Here is a 16,060-nt window from a genome sequence, read left to right as displayed (position 1 = left end):
TTCATAGTACATGGTCAAGAAATAAAAATATTTTTTATTTTACTTACAAAGAGTAAAAGGAAATTTTCAGTATGATTTTTCTGCTCTTTGGTTGAATTCAAAAGATACCTTTGTTATTTTTAAATAATCATGCCACCATACAATTACAAAATAAGTTTTAGCGTTAGGCATTATCGTTTCGGAATAGCTCAGATTGTAACCGTTAGCCGTACAGGAGGAGGGTCATTATTCGAGCTCCAGCAGAATCAGTTATACATTTAAGACTAACTGCTTCTGTTATCGGGTTCTGATTAAGAACATACCCTGAGCTGACAAACCGCGAATATAACAAGCTTCAACTACATAATTGTATGAACGTAGATGATGCGCTGCCGATAGACTTCGTATTAAGAAAACTGGATATCTGAAGATTTACCTCATATCATACGATTTAAATATTACGCACTAGTCTGTACTGACATTTTTTTAGAATAACAATTTTATATAACCGATGAAGTCTTCCTAAGAAAAAAATAAATTATTCATACGCAGAATTAATAAATTTCTACTCCATTATTAATAAAATTTCTATCCCAAGCTTTCCTCAGACATTGTGGGGAGGATTGTCAGGAATATAAAAAGGTGAAATCGTAAAGGAATTGATTTTTATATTTACCTATTTTCGTCTAGGATTTTTTTTGTCATCATAGAGTATCTTACGTATGACAAACAAGTTCGTCAGTATAGTTATCATCCGTGTACAACGGAGCATTAATTATTGTTTGAGAACTTAAGGCTAAGAATCTAATAAGCGAGCAATAATGTTTTACAAGCAGAACAATAAGTTTGGCAACAGTATGACCACAAAGTGATTTTAGATAATAAATGTATGCCAGCCTCTGTGGTGCGAGTGGTATCGTCTCGGCCTTTCATCCGGGAGTCCCGGGTTCGGATCCCGGTCAGGCATGGCATTTTCACACGCTACAAAAATTGTGATTCATCTACTCCTTTGAGGTACTATCTAACGGTGGTCTCGGAGGTTAAAAAAAAAAATTATTAGCAAATAAGAATATCGACGTTTAAGATCATAGAAATACTGTATTAATTACACCAATAAATAAATAACAAACTGTGGTCTTTCTAACACATATCTAAATTTTCATACCTTAGAAACATATATACGTAACTATGAATATTTTGAAATACACGAAACACAATTTTTTTTTTAATAGTAAGATTTAGAACACGTTACGTGACTCCATTTCTGAAAGGTAAGTATATATTCAAATTTCATCACAAGTTTTAAATTAAGTTATATAATTTTAAAAGTTTTAAAGATTAATTGTAAAAAAAGCCATTTTTTGAAAACATTTTAATAACAAAATGTGATATAAATAAAAAGTTGTTACTGAATTAACAAATTACGATATTAAAAAATGTTTGACAGCCATGGCCATGAACTAGGATAAACGATGTCTCGAGTGAAAGGAAACGACCTTGCAATTTTTTTTCAGGTACATTGCAGGGAGAAATAAGTAGCACTACGGAAATAATATAAATCGATGTTTTAGACTGTGTTTCCTATAACTGTCAATTTGAAAAGTGTGTTAGCAAGGTTATATCAATAAAAATAAAAAAAATATATATATATATTTCATAATTTAATGCACGTTTACGGTATCGGTAATTTTATTTTATTTTAAAAGAAAGTATATAAAACAAATTTATTTTTAAAAAAAAGACAAGAAAATAATGCAATTACAATTATTTATCCTTAATTGTAGATCAATTTAATTGATGTTTACTACAATTCATTAATTAATAAATTGCACATTTTGCTTACAATTTAAAAAATGTTTCAATACCCGACATGTACTTCTTTCATTCCCCAACTCCAGTTACTTTGATAAATAACTCAAAATAATTGGATATTACGTAAAATTAGAATGAATATGTTTGGCACTTAAAAATGTTAAAATTCTAAGCGAAACATTATGTAACGCACTTCGTAAAATTAGAAGTATGCGTGTACGGTTTACGTATATACTTAGAAGTATAAGATTACCTTTAAAATAAAGGAAATTACTAATAATATTATCAGGCGTTTTATAAGTTGTACGTATAAGTTTTGTAAATAAATATTTTTGAAAGAATAAATTTTACATTTTTTTGTGACACATTCAGCACACACGTGTTTTTAATAATAAATAAATTTAAAAAAAATTACTTTAAAAAATATTGAAAGAAATTATATCTCGACGCTAATGTCAATTTTTTAATAATGATATCAAAATGCATATATGTAACCTTTGGTCATATATCCATCAATAAAGTGATTATACTATTTAAATTACACGTTCAACAGGTGAAATCATATTAATAAACTATTAATTTTTATGACTTATTAAATCAATTCATCCAAAATGGCTTAACATTTAATTAGTTGAAAATATAATAAAGATATAAAAACTGAAAATTCAATGAAAATAAAAATTATAAAAACAGAAACAGGTATTAAAATAATTTATATAAAAAAAATAAGTCATAATTATTTATAGATTAGATAAAACATTTTGACAGTGATAAACTTCATATTTAAATAATATCAAATGATATTTGAAACATCGATTACCTTATAAAGTAAACTTAATCAGGAAATCCTGAATTTACCGGTTAAACATGTAATTTAAATAAATTTGAATCGCTATATAGACAAACGTTTATAACTCGTTAAATAATTATTTAGCCCACCGGGCTGGTCTAGTGGTTAACTCGTCGTCGCAAATCAGTTGTTTAGTAGCTGATTTTCGAATTCGAAGGTTCTCAAGTTCGAATCCTAGTAAAAGTTAGTTGCTTTTATACGGATTTGAATACTATAGAGTGGATAACGGTACACTCTGGTAGTTGGCGTTCAATTAACCATACGTTCAATTAACCAAAATAAAATTAACAATTTTTCATATATATTAAAGTATTGATGACTTCGAAACCTAGTTATTTTAAATATTTTTAAAGTATTTTTTTTTAATTTGTTAAAAACATGTGTTTAAATTCCTATACGCGGGATATTTCTAAAGTAAAGACCGCTGGGAAATTTCTCTCCTTAACGTTGGCAAACCTGTGTCGTTCATCGTCACGCTAGTAATATACATACTGCCTTGTTGTCTGTAAGTTGACGCGTTGTAGTATCTTTGATTACGTGTGAGTTATTACGTTATAAAATCAATAAGAAAATCAATGTTGCCGCCGACTGTGAAATACGTGGAGTCATACATTTTTAAGCCATCAAAACTATAAGCCGACTGAAATTCATGGACAGTTGGTTACTGTGTTCGGTGAAAATGTAATGAATGAAAGAAATGTCTGAAAATGGTGTGAAAGGTTTAGAAATAACAGAATTGATGTGCATGATGGAAAACGTTCGGGGAGGCTCTCGATAATCACCGAGGACTTCTTGAAACGTGTCGATGATGAAATCAGAAAAGTACCGCTCAATGATTTCCGACCTGGCCCTTCTTTTTCCTGATGTTTCAAGAGCTGTTACTGGTCGCACTGTTCATGACCATTTAGGCTTGAGAAAGGTTTGTGCACGTTGGGTACAGCACGTCACAAAAAAATCCGAATGGCATCTACTTTGGAATTTTTGATGCGCTACGCAGAAAAAGGTGATAAGTTTCTTATTCAATTATTACCGGCGATGAAACGTGGATATCGTGTCACACGCCAGAGAAAAAACGGCAGTCAAGTGAATGGCGTCATCTTCAATCAACAACCAGACCAATAAAGTGCCATTTGGATGCAAACTGATGGCCATAGTCTTTTGGGATCGGTTTGGCATACTGTTAATTGATTTCATGCCATGTGGAACGACTATAAATGTAGAAGCCTACTGCGAAACTCTACGTAAGTTACGGCGCGCCATTCAAAATCGGCAACGTGGGCGGCTGACCGACGGCGTCGTCCTGCTGCACGATAATGCACGTCCACATGTTGCGGGTCCAACACGTAATTTACTGAGAACATTTGGATAGAAATTTACGATCGCTCACCATATAATCCGGACTTAGCTCCTTCTGACTACCATATGCTTGGGAAATTGAAAGAAGTTTTGAGTAGTAAGCAACTCGCGGGTGACGATGAACTTAAAAATGCTGTTAATCAGTGGCTAAATGGAGTGGCGGCAGAAAAATACAACGATAGTTTATTGAAGCTGGTGTATCGCTACAATAAATGTATAATTCATATGGCGATTATATAGAGAAGTAGTATAAGTATGTAGTTTAAAAAAAATAAAAAATATTTATAAAGTTTACAGAATAAATTTTTTTACAATGAAACGGTCTTTACTTTAGAGATAACCTCGCGTATTTTAGAGAAAATTCTTTTTTACATTTAATAATTAGTTAAAATAGCTTAGAATTAATTTGTGTGAGTATACGTATAAGCACAGCGCGTGCGAGCGCGCACGCGCACACACATACTCGCGCGCACTACAATTAAAAGTATTGTCAACAACCCCTTACTAATTTCAAATAAATTAAAAAGTTTAACTGTTCTTTTTTTCAATTACAAAATGTCACTAGGGGATGTGTTGTAGTTACCCCAATGATAATGTTAAAAAGGGAGGAACTACTGTATGGTTTTTTATTATAGAAAGTACGAAAATGTTTTTTTTTTTTCAGTTTTATATCTTAGATCTAGATTAATTCAATAGTTTATAAATAGATTTAAAAAAATATTAACATAAAACAATTACCACTCAAACAATCACGTTATACAACATATATTATAAGAATAATAAATGAGAATAAATTACATAAAAATTTATTTTGGTACTGATTATTAATAAATAAATTTAAATATAAAAAATACATAAAAATAAAATTATAATAGTATGTATTAACTTTTTAGAATTCAAAAGTAATGAAATAACTCGAAATTTTCAAATTTTTCACTATTATTGCAAAAAAAATTTGCAATTGTAATAACATAGAGTACAAATAAAAGCAAACAAAATATAACTAGTCAACTGATAAAAAAAAAAAAAAAAAAAAAAAAAATATATATATATATACATATATATAAGCCAGAAAATCTCTTTCTTTTAACTAAAGATTTACACACTATAATACACCCATTAAACCAGAATGCGTAGACGATGACAAACAATAAATCAAGACTAGAAAAAATAATTAAAAAATTGAAAAAAGATTTTAGGAACTAAATGTAAATATCTCACGATCAAATGAATTTTCCAGAAATTTAAATAAATAACGGACTTAACAAGAAAAAGTAATATTTGGCTCTTACGGGTACTTATAAAGAATGAAGGACAACAATTTATAAAATGAATCTTTAATTATATTTCTAGATTAAAAACTAAAAAATAGCTGGTTTCAAGAAATTGAAAACGATCTAAAGGAATTAAATATTAAAGAAGATTACATTTTAGACCGAAATACATTCAAAAATAAAATAAAAAATTTCAACAGTTTTCAGGCAAAACCAAGAGGAAAAGGATTTTCCCATAAAAGAGAAAGATAAAGTTAGACAAAAAATGAAAAAGTATTAGTAGAAAGAAAAACAAAATGCAAAGTAATTCTCTTTTCCAATGCGATCCGTATGTGATTCAAATATAATTAAAAAATGTATAAAATACAGATTGAAATAGAAATGTTAATTAAAATTAAAAAAAAAAACCATAAAAAAAAGTTGTACTTACTGTGGTATAAATGTCCAGCTCTTTGTATGGATTCACAGCCACCAGGATGGTCCCCGTGTAAGTCTGTGATAAACTAGTTAAGAAAAATAAAACATGTACGAGAAAGGAATATTATTGGTTATATATAAATATGTTAAAGTAAAATCAATCAAACTAACAATAATATATGAGAACAGGAAAAACTAATTCCTTATTATTTCAAACTTATGAAAATTATTTCCGTATTATTAAAAAAAAACCTGATAAATGTTTCACCGGTGATAAATGAAACACGTGATAAATCACGTGTGTCAATCTAAGATATTTTCATAGATAAAATGTTATCCTGGAGATATTTTTATAAATAACATAAATATAGCTGATGTGAATAATTTATTTACACATCTGAATTGCTCTATACTCATTAAGTACGAATTCATTTTAAAAACAAACGGTATTTTTTTTTTTAAGTATGTGTGATGGGTGACAAATTGGCTGCCCTTGATGTTATGCTTTCCGATACCACCAGCTGTGATTCCTGCAGCCATTTTCTCAACTCTTTTGAAATTTATACAACATATATCCGTATTTTTATACAAGTAATCAAACACCCAGTCATAATATTAAATTAAAAGTTAACAACTTTACCTTCGCCGTGATTATTTTTGTTTATCATTAACAAAAATACTGTAATTATTAATCACAATAAAATAATTTTTTGCCTTCGTAATTAATGTCTGTTCTCAAAAAAGAACAGCAATATAATAATATGTTCGGGTAATAAAAATTGGCTTTTATTGAATACTCTTACTCCTAGATTCAATTTTGGATCATGAATGAAAAACGAAACGGCGTCTTTATACGGTTAAATTGTAACACAAATCTTCAGCCAATTATTACGAGATTAACCGACCGGGTTGGTCTAGTCGTGAACGCGTCATCCCAAATCAGCTGATTTGGAAGTCGAAGTTCCAGCGATCAAGTCCTAGTAAAGGCATTTTAATACGGATTTGAATACTAGATCGTGGATACCGGGGTGTTCTTTGATGGTTGGGTTTCAATTAACCACACATCTCAGGAATGGTCGAGCTGGGATTGTACAAGACTACACTTCATTTACACTCAAAAATATCATCCTCTGAAGTAATACCTGAACGGTAATTCCCGGAGGCTAAACACGAAAAAAAAAGAAAAGAATTGTTATGAGATTAAATAATATTAATAACGCTGTCATCAAGAAAGTTTTACAACAAAATTAGTGAGATTAAATGACTGTTTAGTACGAAAGAGTAAATTTATTGTATGTAAATAAGATAGTAAGAATAAATGGGGAAGAGTAAGAGAGAAAGCTACAGCAGTAAATAATTAATAAGTGCGAGAAAGAGGGAATGACTAAATGATGATACAGAGGAAAACAAATGGGATCTACACTACACTATATGTTATGTATTAAATTCCAAGGAATTCATTACCAGACAACCCCTGAATAGTTCAAGATCTTTCATTAACTCTATACAAACAATTAATTAAATGTAAAGCTAGAGATACAAAACCTAAATACATCCTAAAAAGTACTAAAAACGAGCACAAACAAAGATTTTTTTTACAAATATGAGGTAAAAACATTTAATTAAAATGCTTTCATACTTCTTACACTATTAAAGTTTGTATGCATATTTGAAAAAAATTACCAAATAACCTTGATATGTAACTAACGCTTTTTCGTCTGCTTAAAATCACCCAGGAAACAGGCCTTAATGACTGAACCGATTTTAATGAAACTTCCAGAATAATTTTATTAAATCTGATTGAAAGCTTATTTTTAAAAGGAGCCTCTCCCCTTTTGATTCAAAAGAAAATTATTAAAAAGAAAGTGAAATTAAAAAATAAAGCTATAAAATCTTTCTTAGTAGCTACAGAAAAGTTTACACTGACTACTGACTGGACGGAGCGTCCACTCTGAAGAGGAAACAATTTTACGATTTATAAATTGGGAGTATATTTTTAAAAAAATTAAAGGGGAATAAATTTTAAACGACATATGTGAGAAATACATTTATATATATTTTTTTTAATTTTAAGGGTTTATTTACAAATGATTTATAGGTTCAAATATAAAACGAAACTTTACAGAATATTTGTTGAGATGTTAAATAGGAATTCAAACTAACACTTAATAATTTTTTTTTTATAATGCAAATGATCAAAATGTGTTTTAGTAAAAATGTTGTCAAGAATGAAGTAAAATATAATTTAGAAATCTTAGGTTTTTTTTTAACGAGCACATTTTGCACAGCGTGAAATCACGCTGTGCAAAATGGTCATACTTTTTTAGGAACTTTTTTTTAAGTTAAAACTAGCTGGGACGTAAAAATTTCAAGGGGCAAAATTTAAATAAATAAACATGTTAAAAACCTTTGTAGGAAATATTAACTGTAATTTTAATCGAGATTTCCTTTCAAGATTGGTAATCAGGAATAAACAAAATGTTGTAAATACATGTGAATACATCTCTATTATTTTTTAAAATAAAAAATTGTATATAATTTTATGATAATAAAATTTGTATAATTTTATACAATGTAATTAAACTTTTAAGAATTAGGTTATTTTTCTTGTAAAAATTTAGGTGATAAAGGATTTGGTAGAATTAATGAATGAAAAAAAATGCATTGTATCATATTATGTCTTCAATTCCAAAGATAGCTATTTTTCTTTAAATGAAATTTTAGAATTTTAATCTATTTTAAACAGTTTTGTCAAAACACATCTAAACAATATAAAGAATTAAAAGAGAAAAATCTAATCTTTAGGAATACAGCAATAAAATTTTAACATGCATTTATTAACAGTAACATCAAAATACAGTGTTTAAAAATGAATATCGGGGTTTTAAAGCTATCTAATATTTTTCAAGTTTCACATACATTGATTACATATATACCCAATAAAAGAGTATCTCAAATAGTTTTAGCTGTGCGCAAGCTCATAAACTATTTTCTGTACCTTCCGCTTGAAAGCGCTAGTAGCAAATATGGCGACCGCCCAACAAAATGCATTCTGTGTTTTGCAGTTTGCAAAGTGGAATCTGTAATTACTGTTCAACGTGCGTTCTGTTCAAAGTTCAATTGTAATCCCCCGGGTGACAACAACATTCGCAGATATTATAAACAATTTGATATCACTAGCTCCATTTGTAAAGGGAAGAATATAGGACAACCGAGAGTGTCCGAAGATAATGTTGAACGTGTAAGACAGTCTTCTGTGCGTAGTCCTAAGAAATCCGTCCTTAACTGCAGTACAAATCACAGAATTTCATTTGGCAACAAGATAGTGTGCCTCCTCACTGGTATAATGTTGTATACGATTGGTTGAATGAAATTCTTCCCGACCGCTGGATTGGTTACCTGGGGCCAGATGACACAGTTTGTCGTGGCCTTCACGTTCGCCCGATCTGACCCCGTGCGATTTTTTTCTTTGGGGATTTATAAAGGATCAAGTGTATGTGCCACCGTTACCAGCTGACTTACCCGACTTTAGAGAAATAATTGAAGAATGAAGCCGCTCTTGCATCAAATACTCCAGACTTGCTGATTAAAGTATGGGATGAACTTTCCTATCGGCTGTACCGTGTGACGAATGATGCACACATAGAACACTTATACGAAAACCTGTTTGAGTTGCTCTCTCATTTCTATTATAATTTATTAATGTTAGTCAAGCTTAATAAATATTACATAACTTTAAAACCCCGATATTCATATTGAAACTCACGGAACTATGTCAATGTATCAGGGATATTCTGATAAAATATTCGTAATAAAAAGGATTTCTTGAACTATGAGGTGCTCTCAATAAATTAAATCAAAGATAAAATCCGTCGGGATAGTCCAGTGGTCAAACTCGTTATCGCAAAATCAGTTGATTTTCGAAGTCGAAAGTTTACGGTTCGATTCCTTGTAAACGCAGTTGCTTTTATATGAATTTTAATAATAGTCGGTGGATATCGGTGTTCTTTGGCGGTTGGGTTTCAATTAACCACACGTCTCGGGAGTGGTCGACCTGAATCTGTTCCAGACTACATGTTTACCGGTACATTTGACTAGATGTGCTGCGCTACGTCAGGTCTGGCAAGCCACTAGCAGTAATTATATTTGCCTGAATACAAACATATCTAGACCCGGCAGTAGTTGGAAGAGACTGGTTAGAGAAATATACAAGTACGTAAAATAAATAGATAAAATCTTTTACAACTAACGAAATAAGAGGTATATACCAATACCTAGCATCGTGTTCTAACGGATATCTTAAAAACCATTAAAGAAGACAGATTAATTGATCTTTCTTTTCTTTTGACTAGTGATAGCAATTTGATTACATTCCATAAGCAATTAATTACATAATTCGAACAAAAATCATAATATGCTAATAAAAAAGATACAGTTGTGTTCTAGATTTTTGCCGGTCTTAAGTAATATTCTAAGTGAAAATGTTAATGTCGGATACGTAAAATAGAGTATTATATAGACAATAAATTGAAACAAAAAAAAAGGATAAAGATTCACAAGTTTTTATTTATTTCAAGTTAAAAAAATGATAAATGGGATGGATAGTTGTAAATATTGTTTTTATCTTTAAAAGAGATTATACCGGAAAAAAATAAAATGTATCAACTAAAAACTACTGTTAGCAGTTTTAGTAGTCTAAACGTTCAGGAGGTTTTGTGCAAGCAATCTACTTAATAGTCCGCTTCCATCCTCACATGATAAAAAGTGATAAAATATGCAAGGAATAGAAAACTTATTATTTATATCACTATATATATATATATATCTACTATATTTTTATTTCTACTTATTTTATCTTTCTCATAGATTTATTTAAAAATAAAATTAAAAATATCCAATAATCCATATAGTAAAATTTAAAACCGTACAAGAAATAAATTAGCTTTAAATAAATACACAGTGATTAAAATTTAAATACTATAAAAAACTGAAATTACGTCAATATGGTTTTTAACTGGGAAAACATTTTTTTTTTCAGATTAGATAATAGTAAATGAATAATAAAACTGAAAAATCACAGGAAATGAAATGTGGGCTGTTATATCTTTCTATATGTTTATCAAGGGAGATTATTCTTCTAAAGCGATGGATTTCGATCAGCACTATATAAAATGTGATTCATTAACAAAACCTACAAATAGATTCTAAATTCTGAAAATTACTTTTAACATATTATTTTACTTTAATTTCAATTCCCTTATTTTTTAATTTAAACCTAAATAATGATGAAATTGAAAAAATTCAATAAATATTAATGGATGATATACCTTAACGTCAGAAAATTTAGGTAAGCTGCTCCATAGATGAAATAAGAACTATCCCAGCTTTAATCTAAATGGGTAAAAGGAAATCTTGATCAGAGCAGCTTTACAAAATATACAATCTGATACAGTAAAAAATTTGGGCTGGAATTCTATTTCCAGTCTTTGTGGACTTTCCACTGGATGGAGCAAACTGATTTATTTTTAATCTGCTCAGAACGACCCACAGACATATCATATGATGACATGTCTGTGGCAAGCGTCATCGGACCCCAAGCTTGAATCTCCACTGAGAATTCCTCAAAAACAATCTTCATTTATTCCTTAATCAAGTAACATTCCGACGTTATTATATACAGTAACATCACTTTAAAGGTCTGTCGATGCTTGTCGACATATCTGCGGGCTATTCCAAGCAGAATAAAAAAATTATCAGCCCGATCCGTTCAATAGATCGTCTGGATGGACTGGAAATAGGTCTTTAGCACACATTTTATCTGTGGTAGCAAAGGAAGAGAAAACAAGAGGTGTTGAAAATGAAATAGGTTTTTAGTCGATGTTTTTAATTATCATTACGTTGTATTTATTAATAAAGCTGTAGAGGAGCACAGTCCACTAGGTTTTTAGCCGATTTTTCCAAATATATAATATTACTTTATAATAACGCTGCGGAATAGCATGGGACTACTAGTTAACTATAATACAAAACACAGTAATCGTTAATATCCTTATTAACAATTTAAAATATAAATACACGAAAAATATAAAGCAAGTTAAAATGCAAAATAAACAAAATAACTTTATTTTAGACTTTAACGAGAATTATTTGAGCAAATATTCATGGAAACGTTAAACAGAGATATAGAAACTAAAGGGTTATTTTTAATTAGTACCATATAATAATATTGTTTCTGTCAAAGAAAATATTTGAATATTATTTTAAATGAATTCTTTGGAGGAACTTTTAGCCAGTAATTTATTAAAAGTTGTAACGGAATCAGATAAGGTTCTTCTGTTATGCCGAAGTACTGTGTTGATTTCTGTTTGAAATCTTTGAGAAAAGTGGACTTTTTTTCACAATAAGCGAGTATTGTTTCTTTTGTTTTAACCAAAATTGCACGTTCAAAATTATAAGTACGTAGATAATATTTTTAATTTACTAAATATTGGTATACGTGAACAATAACAATAATTAGCAGTTAAAGCAGAGGTCGGCAACCTTTTGCTTTACTTTTATACAGTAATATCATACAATAATATTTAAACCACATTAAAAGAAATAGACTGTTTTTTAAAGTATTTTAAGTTTTTATTATTAGTGGGAGCCTTGCCCTTGCATGGTCATAGCTTATTGCCCAATATCGGCAACATACTCTGTTGTTTTACACAATTTTTTAAATGATCAGGTGTTAGGCAACTTCGTTGTGGACTTAACACTGCTTTCATGCGAGAGAAAATTTTCTCACAGGAATAAGTTGAACCACAAGCCGAAAGAAGAGCAAAAACAATTTTCTTCAAACAGATGAAAGATCTCGGGAAGGAAGTCCAACAGTTAAGAGTAGCAGCAGACTTTTCTAAATTTTCCTCTTCCAGAGACTTCCTTAGTTCAACAAATTTTGATGTCCATAATTCTGAAGACTTAAATTCAACCTGTTGCATTTCAAAATAATCAATATCCATCCAACTAAAATGTTCCAATTGGGTACTTGTCAAATCAAGTATGTCAGGCTTAATGAGGTATGAAAATAAAGGTCCATGAATATGGAAGTCTTAACTTCGTTTATTAGATTCTGCTTTGAGTGCTTTGATGTACGAGGTCTGTTCAAAAAATACATAGACTAAAGTCATAAAAGAAAATGTACTTTATTTAGAGGTTATTTGTCTGGATCCCCTTCGAAGTACTCTCCTCTCCGACGCACACACTTATCCCAACGGTGTTTCCACTTTTGGCAACAGTCCTGGAACGCTTCTTTTGTGATGTTCTTCAGTTCCTTCGTCGCATTTGCCTCAATTTCGTGAATAGTCTCAAATCTTCTTCCTTTCAAAGGTTTTTTGAGTTTGGGGAACAAGAAGAAGTCACAAGAGGCGAGGTCAGGAGGTGAGTAGGGTGGGTGGGAAAGAACAGTGATCGAGTGTTTGACCAAATCTCACGAGTTCTGAGGGCTGAATGAGCTGGAGCGTTGTCGTGATGAAAAACCCAGTGGTGTATCTTCAATTTTTCGGTCAAAATCTCGTAACATGATCCAACTGATATCCCACACTCTTCAGCAAGCTCTCTGATGGTAAGACGTCGATTTGCCCGAACCAGGGTGTTGATTTTGTCTAGCTATGAGTGTCAGTTGACGTGGAAGGACGGTTAGGACGCTCATCGTCTTCAATCTACTGCCGACCATCTTTAAAACGTCCATGCCACTTTAAACATGTCGCACGCTTCATAGCAAATTCGCCGTAAGCCATCTTGAGCATATCAAAAGTTTCACTCGCAGATTTTCCGAGTTGTAACACAAATTTTTCACAGCAACTCTTTGCTCGTTCAAATCACTCATTCTAAAATCCGCCAAACGAAAAAAAACACACTTCACAAACAACCGCGTAGCTAAACAATCAATAACGATATTTGCAATCAAAAAATTGCGTTGTAATCAGCTTATGTGTACGAACATGGCGACACCAAACGGATTTGACTGGAAACAACTGAACCCGAGAAATTCAAAACAGTCTACGTATTTCTTAAACGTCGTACTTCGTACTTCGTACGTCGTACTTCTGAAACACATCTAAGTTTAATTCAAATTTATTTAAATGATTCTTAACATTTGGGAAGTACTTGAATGTTTTGATGTTAATGTCACGTGAAAAAATGTCAAGTTTCATTATAAATGCTTTCCAGTAGCAGAGAAGATCAAGTACCGTTTGACCCTGACCTTGTAATTTAAAATTCAGGTCTTTTAAATATGTATTTACTCGTTTAAAGTCAGAAACATCAATTTTAACAACAGTTTTCATCTTTAAATTCAGGAAAATGCTGCTGTTTTTCGTCAAGAAACACCTAATAGCTTCAAGATAACAGACAAATCTATTTAAAACTTTCCCTCGACTCAGCCATCGAACATTGCAAGATAACAGACGATCTCCATATTCATACTCAATTTCTTGTAGAAGAGACTTGAATTGCCTGTGAACCAATGAAGAAAGAGAAATAAGAAAGTTGACTATCTTAGCAACAGTTGTCATCACAGACCAAATTCAGAGATGAGGACTTTGCACATAAGCTCTCCTCCTGGTGTACAATACAATGAAAATGTAAGTTTGTGGTTAATATAATTCCAAGAAGTTTTACAGATCCTTTCTTCTTACCAACCATTACAACAGCACCATCAGTTGTCACACAGAATAATTTGTTCAAGTCGATGTCATGTTAAACAAAATAACTGATAAATACAGTCAAAATGTCTTCTGTTTTTGGTTGCATCATGAAGGGATAATAAGCAACAAAACTCTTCATAAATGTGATTATTCTCATAATATCTTGCAACTATAGCTAGATGTGACAAATCGTTTAAAGCAGTGCTTTCATCAAGAGCGACATAAATATTTGGGATTGTTTTAATTCAATTGTTTGTTTAGTTGTTACATTTTCAGCCAAGTCAGTTTTGCGTCTCTCAATTGATCTTGCAGAAACTGGAATTTCTCTAATTTGTGGTATTATCTCCGTACCTGGTAAATCACCAAACAAAATTTCAGCACCGCTCAAATTTTCGAACGCACCGCTCAAAAACGTTTCTTTGGTACACCGAAGAAATGTTTTTGAGCAGTGAGAATACATTCTCCATCTATAAAAGGTTTACCTTTTAATAAGGCCACACATTGCGCTATTTTGTAACTACATTCAATAGCTTTATTCTTCGTTCCAACTTTTTAGCTCAAAATACCAGTTTGTTTTTTTGAAACCAGTAATAGCTTTTTTGATGGCTTCACGTTACTCTTCTGAGGTTTTAAACTTAAATTGGTGTTTAGTTTGGAACTGTCTTTGTACACTAGATGTGGGACACACAACACAACACGCGCTACAGAAAACACGAACAGCACGATCTTTTTCTTCTAATTCTTTTCTCCAATTTTTTTTAAATGGACGATGATCAAGTTTCCATTTCTTTTCTGCTATATTTAATACAAACGGTATTCTGAAAATATAAATAAATCCACAAACATCAATGCTGATATTTATATATAAAATTAAATTAAATTAAAATATAATAAAAAAATTTAAATCTGCCTAACATTGCTTAAGTAGAATTTATTGTTTTTACAATTCAAATATATTTATTTTCAAAACTCACCAACTTATAAAATCACTAATATCACTTATAAAAAAATAACCTAAAAAAAATGTAAACTTTTTGTGAAACCTATTTTCGCCCACACAGTGATGAGCAATCTTTAATTGTGATACGTATTATGGGATTTGAGTAAAGTTTTGAGTCGCCATACTCCCGAATATGTTTTTCAAACAATATCAACTTGGGTTAATAGATAGATACAAAGTAGAAAGAATCAAAGAAATTACACTTAGTTAAATTTTGAGAACTGACTCGTGATGGGGTTTTTTTTTTATAGTGCTGACTTTTGTGTCAATCATAACCAAATTATTGATATATAAAACTCAGAGCTTCTGCGTGCCATTAAAAATTACTTGGCATGCCGAGTGTGGCACGCGTGTCGTAGGTTGCCGACCCCTGAGATAACGAATTTTTTTTTCAATCAATCTGTTTTTTCGCATCAACCAGTATAAATAAGGTATCGATGACCAAAAAATAATCTAAAAAGATATAAATTCAGCATACAAAAATTTAGAAGGAAGTAACTCGTATTTTAGAATCCGTACGGTATAATTATAGTATTATATTTGGAATTATATTACCGTACAGAGAAAATATATAATACACGGTTTTTTAATCAGCATATTAAAAATTATGTTTACATAAAAACTGGAATATAGAAATAGGTCACACTATAGGGGCAGAATAAATAAAATGCCTGTAGGTGTAATT

The 16,060-nt window shown here is 30.8% G+C and overlaps 1 protein-coding gene across 1 annotated transcript in view; it reads right to left on the bottom strand.

Moving 5' to 3' along the window:
- The window catches only part of Myo81F (unconventional myosin 81F), a 457,375-nt gene that overhangs the window by 198,806 nt on the left and 242,509 nt on the right, over positions 1-16,060 (bottom strand). The window contains exon 3 of the mRNA XM_075366639.1: positions 5,702-5,764. Within this exon, the coding sequence (XP_075222754.1) occupies positions 5,702-5,764 (63 nt within the window). The remainder of the gene's footprint in view (positions 1-5,701; positions 5,765-16,060) is intronic.

This window comes from Lycorma delicatula, chromosome 5 (assembly GCF_047948215.1).
Source record: "Lycorma delicatula isolate Av1 chromosome 5, ASM4794821v1, whole genome shotgun sequence".
NCBI lineage: Eukaryota > Metazoa > Arthropoda > Insecta > Hemiptera > Fulgoridae > Lycorma > Lycorma delicatula.
This window is presented reverse-complemented; position numbering and strand designations above follow the sequence as displayed.